This window comes from Penaeus vannamei, chromosome 33 (assembly GCF_042767895.1).
Source record: "Penaeus vannamei isolate JL-2024 chromosome 33, ASM4276789v1, whole genome shotgun sequence".
Classification (NCBI taxonomy): Eukaryota; Metazoa; Arthropoda; class Malacostraca; order Decapoda; family Penaeidae; genus Penaeus; species Penaeus vannamei.
The window spans coordinates 24147532-24160031 of NC_091581.1; the positions used below are offsets into that span (position 1 = coordinate 24147532).

General features: G+C 45.7%; 1 protein-coding gene across 2 annotated transcripts in view; it reads right to left on the minus strand.

Annotated features, from left to right (window-relative positions):
• The window catches only part of LOC113802789 (argus), a 552144-nt gene that overhangs the window by 41161 nt on the left and 498483 nt on the right, over positions 1-12500 (minus strand). For both annotated transcript variants that reach the window (XM_070144913.1, XM_070144912.1), the window contains exons 5-6: positions 10118-10369; positions 4589-4685 (exon numbers count right to left, since the gene is read on the minus strand). In XM_070144913.1, coding sequence (XP_070001014.1) covers positions 4589-4685; positions 10118-10369 — 349 coding nt within the window. The remainder of the gene's footprint in view (positions 1-4588; positions 4686-10117; positions 10370-12500) is intronic.

Below are 12500 nucleotides of genomic sequence, written 5' to 3' on the forward strand. Positions count from 1 at the left end.
TCTTTGTTTTTTTCACTTTCGTAACTTTTTTTTCCTCTTCATTCTTCTTTCTACTTTTTGTTATTCTCCCTTTTTCTTATTCTTACTTGCCCCTTTCCCCATCTTCCACTTTTTTCCACTTTGCATTTTCACAATCATCTGTTACCACAATAATGGCACAATTTTACCGCTGCAACTGCAGCCTCGTATATATCATCATCATTATCATCACCATCATCACTATCATCTCATAGCCAACAACATCAGCATCACTTCATAATTAAATTCATCACCATTCACTATCAACTAAAATCACCTTCAGCATATCCGCCCATTAATATGGCCAACTCACCACCATTATCACTATTATCATCTTCACCACCACCACCGCCCACTGTTTTCATTGCCACTACCATCACTGAATTCACCACCGCTCACTATCACCACCATCAACACAACACATCACAATCGCCCACCATTTAACTCACCACCACTGTCACTATTATCACCACCACCACCACTGCCCACCATTTTCACTAAATTCACCACCATCATCAACATCACAACCGCCCACCATCTAATTTACCACTACTACCACTAAATTCACAATCACCACCATCACAGACCCACCCTTTATACTGCCACCATCATCACTAAATTCACCACCATTCATTATCACCACCACCATCATCACTAAATTCACCACCATTCACTATCACCATCACAACCGCCCACCATTTGACTCACCACCACTGTCACTATCACCAGCACCACCGCCTACCATTTTCACTACCACCACCATCACTAAATTCATCACCATTCACTATCACCACCACCATCACCATCATAACCGTCCACCATTTAACTCACCACCACTGTCACTATCATCACCAACACCACCATCATTAAATTCACCACCATTCACTATCACCACCACCATCAACACCACAACCACTCACCACCAATACCACAATTATCACCGCCACCACCACCACCGCCCACCATTTTCCCCGTCACCACCATCATCAAATTCATCACCATTCACTATCACCACCACCATCAACACCTCAACCACACACCACCAATACCACAATTATCACCACCACCACCACCATCATTTTCACTACCACCACCATCATTAAATTCACCACCATTCACTATCACCACCACCATCAACACCACATCCACTCACCACCAATACCACAATTATCACCACCACCGCCCACCATTTTCCCCGTCACCACCATCATCAAATTCATAACAATTCACTATCACCACCACCATCAACACCACAACCACTCACCACCAATACCACAATTATCACCACCACCGACCACCATTTTCACTACCACCACCATCATCAAATTCATCACCATTCACTATCACCACCACCATCAACACCACAACCACTCACCACCAATACCACAATTATCATCACCACCACCACCACCGCCCACCATTTTCCCCGTCACCACCATCATCAAATTCATCACAATTCACTATCACCACCACCATCAACACCACAACCACTCACCACCAATACCACAATTATCACCACCACCACCGCCCACCATTTTCCCCGCCACCACCATCAACACCACAACCACTCACCACCAATACCACAATTATCACCACCACCACCACCACCGCCCACCATTTTCCCCGCCACCACAAAGGCCACGATATTTCGAGAGAGAATTCTCCGTTTGATTTCGTCCGCATTTTTTTTTCTTTTTTACCTTTTTTCCTCTCTCTTTCTTTTCTTTTCCTTTCTTCCCCTTCTCTGCCTTTTCCCTTTCCTTTCCTTGTATCTATCTCTCCATCCCCTTCTCCCTCTCCCTTTTGCTTGCGCTCCCCTCGCATTTTTTTATCTCTCTCTCCCTACTCTCCTCCTCCTCCCACTAATCCTCTCTCTCTCCCTTTTCCTCCCTCTTCTATTCCCTCACTTTTCCCTCTCCCTTCCCTGTTTAATCTCCTTCCCTTCTTTCTCCCTTTCTTTGTCCATTCCCTGTTCACTCCCTCACTCCCACTCCTTCTCACCCTCTCCCACTCCCTCTTTTCACCCACTCCCACATCCACACCCACTCCCTCCCTCTCTCTCTCCCACTCCCCTCTCCCTTTCCCACTCCCACTCTCTCCCTCTCACTTTCCCACTCCTTCACACCCCCACTCCCAATCTCTCTTTCCCACTCTCACTCTCCCACTCCCAATCTCTCTTTCCCACTCCCTTTCCCTATCTCCCTCTCCCTCTCCCTCCCCCCCCCTCCCCCTTTCCCTCTCCCTCTCCCACTCCCTCGCTCTCCCTTTCCCTCTCCCTCTCCCTATCCCACTCCCTCTCCCCCTCCCCCTTTCCCACTCCATCTCCCTGCTCTCCCTTTCCCTCTCCCTCCCTCCCACTCCCCCTCCCTCTCCCTCCCTCTCCATCTCCCTCCCCCTTTCCCTCTCCCTCTCCCTCTCCCTCCCTCCCACTTCTTCCCTATCTCTCTCCCTCTCCCACTCCCTCCCTCTTCCTCTCCCATTCCCACTCCCCCTCCCCTTTCCCACTCCCCCTCCCCTCCCCCTTTCCCTCCTCCCCCTTTCCCTCTCCCACTCCCTCCCTCTCCCTCTCCCACACCCACTCCCTCCCTCTCCCTCTCTCTCTCTCTCTCCCCCTCTCCCTCTCCCTTTCCCTCCCTCTCCCACTCCCTCTCCCTCCCTCTCCCTATTCCCACTCCCACTCTCTCCCTCTCCCTCTCCTTCCCTCCCCCTTTCCCTCTCCCTCCCTCTCCCCCTCCCCCTTTCCCACTCCCTCTCCCCCTGTCCCTCTCCCACTCCCTTTCCCACTCCCACTCCCTCCCCCTCCCCCTTTCCCTCTCCCTCTCCCACTCCCTCTCCCTCTCCCGTAGGTGTGTATAAGTGGACAGGCGAGGAATTAGACAGCGCGTAGTTAGACAGCGGAGTTAAGGGCCCGACGGCGCAAGCGGAGGCCGATAACGGTGGCTATAATTTGCATTTATTTAGCGTCGAGATAAGACGGTGGGGGGGGAGGGGGGAGGGGGGCGAAAGTCTCGTTGCCGGGGCGAGGCACGCTTGATGGGGGGGGCGGGGTGGGGGAGGGGAGGAGCTATGGTTGAGGAGGGGGGAGAGGGGAGGTTGTGAGTGTGTAGGTATGTGTTTGTGTTTGTGTGTGTGTGTGTGTGTGTGTGTGTGTGTGTGTGTGTGTGTGTGTGTGTGTGTGTGTGTGTGTGTGTGTGTGTGTGTGTGTGTGTGTGCGTGCGCGCGCGTGTCTATGTGAGTTTACACACCCTAATCACCCCCAACACCACACGCCTCCCTTCTCCCACCCCTACCCCCACCCCTAACACCAACCACCCCCTCCCTACCTCCCTTCCCTCCCCTCCCGCCTCCACCCACCTTCCCCCCCCACCTCCCCCTCCCCCCCCACCTCCCCCTCCCCCCCCACCGAGAGCCAGCGAGACAACGAACAATAAAACAGAGAACAGAGAAGCGCGCGAGAGTCAGAAGTTAAGGACATTACTTCCGATTACGTCCGGCGGAGGATTTTGCGACAGGCTGATCCGATTTTTGCCCCAGAATAAATTTCCAAAGGGTTTAAAATTCGGCCTAAGCGTAGGAGCGTGTGTATAAGTCAAAGGGTGAAATAGGAGTACATTGCAATAACTTGAACGATATTGCACAGCGCTGCCGCTTTTTTAAATTTGCGAGAGGAGAGGGTAGGGGACATGTTTTGCAGATATGACTGTGCAGATTGATTTCTTTCGCGAGTTTTTTTATTTTATTTTATTTATTTATTTTTTTTTATAAACGAATGTCATTCTGTACGTCGCTTTCTATTTTAAGACGAACTTTTTCTTTTCTTTTTTTTTTGCTTGATTTTTTTTATATATACGAATGTCATTCTGTACGTCGCTTTCTATTTTAAGACGAATTTTATTTATTTTTTTTTATTTATTTTTTTTTTTTCTTTTGCTTAAATCAAAAAGGAAGTCAGTGACCTTAAGTGTGCAAAAATATACATGGAGAAAAACATCACTAAACATAGTAACAAAATTGCATAACCAAAATCCGGTAGGTGAGTATTAGGAGGAAAATCCACCTGAAAGACCACACGCAGAATGGGTTGACACAAAGAAAGGTTGTCCCACTTTTCAATAAGCCCATTTTATTCTCTCTCTTTCTCGCTTTCAGTCTTTGTCTGTCTATCTGCCTGTCTCTCACTCTCTCTCCCTCCCCTTCCCACCCTCCTCCCTCTCCCCCTATCCCTCCCCCCTCCTCTCCCCTCTCCTCCTCCCTCCCTCTCCTCCTCCCTCCCTCCCCCTCTCCCTCTCCCCTCCTCCCCCTCTCCCTCCCTCCCTCTCCATCTCCCTCCTTCGGTCACCGGGTACGTACCTGTCCTCGTCCGACGTGGCCAGCGGATGGTCCGACTTCCCGACAAGGTAGTTCCCACCCTCCTCCCTCTCCCCCCATCCCTCCCTCCTCTCCCCCTCTCCCCTCTCCGCCTCCCCCTCTCCCCCTCCCTCCCACCCTCCTCCTCCCCCCTCTCCCCCACCCCCCACCCCCCCACCTCCTCCTTCTCCCTCTCTCCCTCCTTCGGTCACCGGGTACGTACCTGTCCTCGTCCGACGTGGCCAGCGGATGGTCCGACTTCCCGACAAGGTAGTAATTGCTCCCTTCTTTCCACACGCCCAGACACACCAGCTCCTCGACTGGAAAAAAGGGAGAAGGGAGTTCATTAGCGCTGCTTCTCTGGAGTCCATGCATGCTTGTGTGTGTGGGGGTGGGGGGGTGGGGGGGTGAGTGTGTGTGGGGGGGTGGAAATGGGGGGTGAGTGTGTGTGGGGGGAGGGGTAAGTGTGGAGAGGGGGGTTGAGTGTGGGGGGGAGGGTGAGTGTGTGTGAGTAAGTGAGTGAGTGAGTGAGTGAGTGTGTGTGAGTTCGTGCCTACGTGCGTGCGTGCGTTTGCGTGCAGATAAAGACGTATAAATTACTAAAACATTTCACCTTCGACAACATCAATCACGCTAAAGCCAATCACCTCGGATCCTTCTACCCGCACATCCATCCCTCCACTAACCAATCCTACCTGCCTTAACTACCCATCTATCCAAACTATCCATCTACCTATCCTTCCATAACCAAACTATCCATCTACCTATCCTTCCATCACCAAACTATCCATCTACCTATCCTTCCATCACCAAAACTACTCATCTACCTATCCTTCCGTCACCAAACTATCCATCTACCTATCCTTCCATTACCAAACTATCCATCTACCTATCCTTCCTTCACCAAACTACCCATCTACCTATCCTTCCTTCACCAAACTATCCATCTACCTATCCTTCCATCACCAAATCATCCATCTACCTATCCTTCCATCACCAAACTATCCATCTATCTATTCTTCCATCACCAAACTACCCGCCTACCTATCCTTCGATCACCAAACTATCCATCTACCTATCCTTCCATCACCAAACTACCTATCTATCCATCTATCTATCCTTCCATCACCAAACTATCCATCTACCTATCCTTTCATCACCAAACTACCTATCTATCCATCTATCTATCCTTCCATCACCAAACTATCCATCTATCTATCCTTCCATCACCAAACTATCCCTCTACCTATCCTTCCATCGCCAAACTATCCATCTACCTATCCTTCCATCACCAAACTATCCATCTACCTATCCTTCCATCGCCAAACTATCCATCTACCTATCCTTCCATCACCAAACTATCCATCTACCTATCCTTCCATCACCAAACTATCCATCTACCTATCCTTCCATCGCCAAACTATCCATCTACCTATCCTTCCATCACCAAACTATCCATCTATCTATCCTTCCATCACCAAACTATCCATCTACCTATCCTTCCATCGCCAAACTATCCATCTACCTATCCTTCCATCACCAAACTATCCATCTACCTATCCTTCCATCACCAGACTATCCATCTACCTATCCTTCCATCACCAAACTATCAATTTACCTATCCTTACATCACCAAACTATCCATCTACCTATCCTTCCATCACCAAACTATCCATCTACCTATCCTTCCATCACCAAACTATCCATCTACCTATCCTTCCATCACCAAACTACCCATCTACCTATCCTTCCATCACCAAACTACCCATCTACCTATCCTTCCATCACCAAACTATCCATCTACCTATCCTTACATCACCAAACTACCCATCTACCTATCCTTCCATCACCAAATTATCCCTCTACCTATCCTTCCATCACCAAACTATCCATCTACCTATCCTTCCATCACCAAACTATCCATCTACCTATCCTTCCATCACCAAACTATCCATCCACCTATCCTTCCATCACCAAACTATCCATCTACCTAACCTTCCATCACCAAACTATCCATCTACCTATCCTTCCATCGCCAAACTATCCATCTACCTATCCTTCCATCACCAAACTATCCATCTACCTATCCTTCCATCACCAAACTATCCATCTACCTATCCTTCCATCACCAAACTATCCATCTACCTATCCTTCCATCACCAAACTATCCATCTACCTATCCTTCCATCACCAAACTATCCATCCACCTATCCTTCCATCACCAAACTATCCATCTACCTATCCTTCCATCACCAAACTACCCATCTACCTATCCTTCCATCACCAGACTATCCATCTACCTATCCTTCCATCACCAAACTATCCATCTACCTATCCTTCGATCACCAAACTATCCATCTACCTATCCTTCCATCACCAGACTATCCATCTACCTATCCTTCGATCACCAAACTATCCATCTACCTATCCTTCCATAACCAAACTATCCATCTACTTATCCTTCCATCGCCAAACTACCCATCTACCTATCCTTCCATCACCAGACCATCCATCTACCTATCCTTCGATCACCAAACTATCCATCTACCTATCCTTCCATCACCAAACCATCCTTCCTCAGTACAGTCTCAAACAAACATCCTTTTCCTCTATCCATAATCTTTCTCTTTTCTTCTCGTCTCTATCCACATCCCCGTTTATCCGATCCGCCCCTCACCCCCCTCCATCACATCCAAATATCCGACTATCCTACTATCCTGATATATCAATATCCTACTATCCTAACATCCAAATACTCTCATATCCGAATATACTATCCGCATATCCTAATATCCTACTATCCAAATATCTCTTGATCCTTTCATCCAAATATCCACATATCCTTACATCCTAACATCCATACATCATTATATCATAATATTCACACATCCTTACATCCAAATATCCATACATACACATACTCATACACCCATACATCCTAATATCCACATATCCTTACATTCTAACATCCATACATCCTTATATCCTATTATCTACACACCCTTACATCCTAATACCCACATATCCTTACAACCTAATATCAATACATCCTTATATCCACACAATCTTACATCCTAATATCCACACATCCTAATATCCGCACACCCTTACATCCTACTATCCACACACCTTTACACCCTAATATCCACACACCCTTACATCCTAATATCCACACACCATTACATCCTAATATCCACACACCCTTACATCCTACACATCCTTCCATCCTTATATCCACACATCCTTCCATCCTAATATCCTTACATCCTTATATCCTAATACCCACACATCCTTACATCCTAATATCCACACATCCTTACATCCATATATCCATACAATATTGCATCCTAATATCCACACATCCTAATACCCTCATACCTCACGAACGTTCACACCAAGCCAACGAACGGGGAACACAACGCACTGGAAGAGACACAGAGGGGGGGGGGGTAGGAGAAGGGGCCGGGGGGGGGGGAAGTTGAACGTTCATTTACACCGATAGAACTACAAAGGAACACTATAACAAGAGATTCACAAAGGGGGATGTTATACAGGGGGAGAACAACAAAGGGCCGGACTGAATAGAAAATGGTATAGAAGAACTTTATATACACTGTAAGCATAGCAAAATACTGGGAGAGAGAGTCTTGTCTGTTGTTTATGGAGGTTTATTTATTTATTTATTCATGGAGTTATTTATTTATTTATTCATTTATATATAAATATTTATTTATTTATTCTTATCTATTTATTTACATATACATATTTATTTATTTATTTATTCTTATTTTCTTATTCTATTTTCAGGGGGGGGGGGTAAGAGGTGGAGGGGAGGGGGGGTAAGGAGTACCTTTAGGATACTTTTAGTTCAGGAAGAGGAACAAGAGGTTTCAAAGTCAAAGTCAAAATACTTTATTTTTTGGACGGTGGTTATAGTCAGAAGAGGGGGAGGGGAGGAGGGGGAGGAGGAGGAGGAGGAGGAGGAGGAGGAGGAGGAGGAGGAGGAGGAGGAAGAGGAGGGGAAGGGGAAGGGGAGAGGGAGGAGGAGAAGGAGAAGGAGGAGGAGGAGGAGGAGGGGGAGGTGGGGAAGGAGAAGGAAGAGGAGGAGGGAGGAGGAGGAAAGAAGGAAGGAGGGAGGAGGAGGGATGGAGGAGGAGGCGGGGAGAAGGAGGAAGAGGAGGAGAAGGAGGAGGAGGAGGAAGGGTAGGAGGAGAAAGAGAAGGAGGAGGAGAACGACAAGGAGGAGGAGGAAGAAAAAGAGGGAGAGGAAAAGGAGGAGGAGGAGGAGGGGGAGGAAGGAGAGGAGAAGGAGGAGGAGGAGGATGGGGAAGGGGAGGAGGGGGGAAGAGGATGGAGAAGAATAGGAAGAGGATGAAGATGAAGAAGAGGAAGAAAAGGGGGAAAAAGGGGAGGAAGAGGAGGAGGAGGATGAAGATGATTTGAAAGAAGATGAGAATGAGAAAGAGGAGAAAGAAGAAGAAGAGCAAGAGAAGAAAAAAAAAAAGGCAAAAGAAAAAAAAGAAAAGAAAAAATAGAACAAGACAAAGTATAAGGAAAAGAAGGGAAAAAAGGACCAGACGACGAAGAGAAAGAAACAGACACGCACCGAAGAAAGCAAGGGACAAGTAAACCGACAGAGAGCTAGCGAGGGCGTGTCCACCACATGCAAACAGATCCCAAATACCCGAGAGCTTGCAAGCATAAGAGAAGCACAGTGCATGCATAACCAGAGTTCGACTATGCATGTGAAAGGAGCCTCTATGCAGGTGCTTGAAAAGGGGGTTTGAAAGACATTTAGTATGCGAAGAGGGTTGGAATATTGGAATCTATAGTGCCTGTCTACCTATATCAATATTTATCAGTATTTAACTATTTGTTCATATCTGCCTTTATATGTATATGAGTTTTAGTTATCAATATCTATATACTGATCTATCTATCTATTCAATATACTTATCTATCTTTATCCATATCTACCTATATCTAATTATTTTCACATAGGCCTACATTGATCTATATTCTATAATTTAACTACAGTATATCTACCAACACCTATCTATCTATCATTGTATAGCTATCTATCTATCATTAAATAGCTATCTATCTATCATTAAATAGCTATCTATCGATCATTAAATAGCTATCTATCTATCATTAAAAAGCTATCTATCTATCATTGAATACCTATATCCATCGTTATATATATACACATATAACAGTATACATAACATACACATACATCTAAAAAACACATACGAAGAAGAAAGAGAAACACAGAGAGAGAGAGAGAGAGAGAGAGAGAGAGAGAGAGAGAGAGAGAGAGAGAGAGAGAGAGAGAGAGAGAGAGAGAGAGAGAGAGAGAGAGAGAGAAGAGAGAGAGAGAGAGAGAGAGAGAGAGAGAGAGAGAGAGAGAGAGAGAGAGAGAGAGAGAGAGAGAGAGAGAAGAGAGAGAGAGAGAGAGAGAGAGAGAGAGAGAGAGAGAGAGAGAGAGAGAGAGAGAGAGAGAGAGAGAGAGAGAGAGAGAGAGAAGAGAGAGAAGAGAGAAAGAAAGAAGAGAGAAGAGAGAAGAAAGAAAGAGAAAGAAAGAGAAAGAGAAAGAAAGAGAAAGAGAAAGAAAGAGAAAGCGAGAAAGAAAGAGAAAAAGAAAGAAAGAAAGAGAGACAGACAGAGACAGACAGACAGAAAGAGGGCGAAACAGGACCTCCCCCCCCAAACAGAAGCGACCCTGGGCCCCGCACACGACGACACTCACTGGTGCTCTCCGTCCCCTGTATATCCGGACAAGCCTGGTAGCGGAACAGCATCCTCCAGTCCTCGGTGCAGGAGTCGACGGTGCTCCTCGGGAACTCGCAGTCGGCGTGACCCAAGTTGTAGGTGAAGGTGTAGGTGTGGGGGAACGGGCAGGGGACGGGGGACGCCTCCACCCGGATCATCGAGTGCAGGACCGCGTCACCCGTGAGGCGCGAGCAGGCTTCGTCCAGGGTCTTGTCGTTGTCGCAGTACGCTGGAAAAGGAGGAGGTCGTCGTTGATAAAGTGATTATTGGGAAAACATACTAATATCTATCGTTAAAGGGATGATAATGATGATTGTGATGATAAGAATGTCAATGGTGATGAGGGTATGATCCAGGCTTCATCCAGGGTCTTGTCGTTGTCGCAGTAAGCTGGAGGAGGAGGAGGTCGTTGCTGATAAAGTGATTATTGGGAAAACATACTAATATCTATCGTTAAAGGGATGATAATGATTTTGATGGTGATAAGGGCATGATCCAGGCTTCATCCAGGGTCTTGTCGTTGTCGCAGTACGCTGGGAGAGGAGGAGGCAGTTGTTGATAAAGTGATTATTGGGAAAATTTATACTAACATCTATCGTAAAAGTGATGATACTGATGATAATGTCAATGGTATGATCCAGGCATGAACAGGGTCTTGTCGTTGTCACAGTATTCTGGAAGAGGAAAACTTCTACTAATATCTATCGTAAAAGTGATGATAATGACGATTGTGATGATGATAATGTCAGTGGTGATGAGGGTATGATCCAGGCTTCATCCAGGGTCTTGTTGTCGCTGAAGGGAGGAAGAGGAGGCATTCGTTAATAAAGTGATTATTGGGAAAAATACTAATATCTATCGTTAAAGTGATGATAATGATCAATGGTGATAAGGGTATAATATTGATATTATGATGAAATATCTGATGATTATGTTATTATTATGACTATTATCATGATTATTGACATTGATTATTAGGTGTCGGATTTTCAGCTTTTTCCCACCTAATAAAGATGAAAACACATAAGCATCACATAAAAACAACAAAATATATCATTAAATTGTAAAACAATTCTACCTCATATTACTTAATCTCACAATACAACACAAACACACCACATTCCCTCTCACTCGTCTATCATCGTATTAACTTCTACATACAACACGCGTAGTGTATGTGACGCAGCCAAATCATATCATTAATCACATAAAAGAAATCATAAAGGTAAGACGAAACACACTCCCTTTAATTACTTATGGAGTGTGAAACGGCCTCTCCTAATCTGAAGTAACCCATTAAAAGTTTTAAAGCACCATTCACCTCCAAAGACTGTCAAGATGGCGTTGTTTCGGATCCTCTCCTTCTTTCACCCTCGCTTTATGGAGCTCTTTTGTCGCCTTGTCGCTCTTTCCCCCATTTTCGTCGTCTTGACAACCAGACGGTGTTTGTGTTTGCGACGGGGGATGGGGGGGGGTGAGGGGGGTCTTCTTTGTCTTTGGCTTTCATTCATTCGTCTTTTTTGTCTTTGGCTTTCATTCCTTCGTCTTCTTCGTCTTTGGCTTTCATTCCTTCGTGTCCTTTGTCTTTGGCTTTCATTCCTTCGTCTGCTTTGTCTTTGGCTTTCATTCCTTCGTCTTCTTCGTCTTTGGCTTTCATTCCTTCGTCTTCTTTGTCTTTGGCTTTCATTCCTTCGTCTTTTTTGTCTTTGGCTTTCATTCCTTCGTCTTTTTTGTCTTTGGCTTTCATTCCTTCGTCTTCTTCGTCTGTGACTTTCATTCCTTCATCTGCTTTGTCTTTGGCTTTCATTCCTTCGTCTTCTTCGTCTGTGACTTTCATTCCTTCGTGTCCTTTGTCTTTGGCTTTCATTCCTTCGTCTTCTTTGTCTTTGGCTTTCATTCCTTCGTCTTTGGCTTTCATTCCTTCGTCTTCTTTGTCTTTGGCTTTCATTCCTTCGTCTTTTTTGTCTTTGGCTTTCATTCCTTCGTCTTCTTTGTCTTTGGCTTTCATTCCTTCGTCTTTTTTGTCTTTGGCTTTCATTCCTTCGTCTTTTTTGTCTTTGGCTTTCATTCCTTCGTCTTCTTTGTCTTTGGCTTTCATTCCTTCGTCTTCTTCGTCTTTGCCTTTCATTCCTTCGTCTGCTTTGTCTTTGGCTTTCATTCCTTCGTTTGTTTTGTCTTTGGCTTTCATTCCTTCGTCTTTTTTGTCTTTGGCTTTCATTCCTTCGTCTGCTTTGTCTTTGGCTTTCATTCCTTCGTCTTCTTTGTCTTTGGCTTTCATTCCTTCGTTTGTTTTGTCTTTGGCTTTCATTCCTTCGTCTTCTTTGTCTTTGGCTTTCATTCCTTCGTTTGTTTTGTCTTTG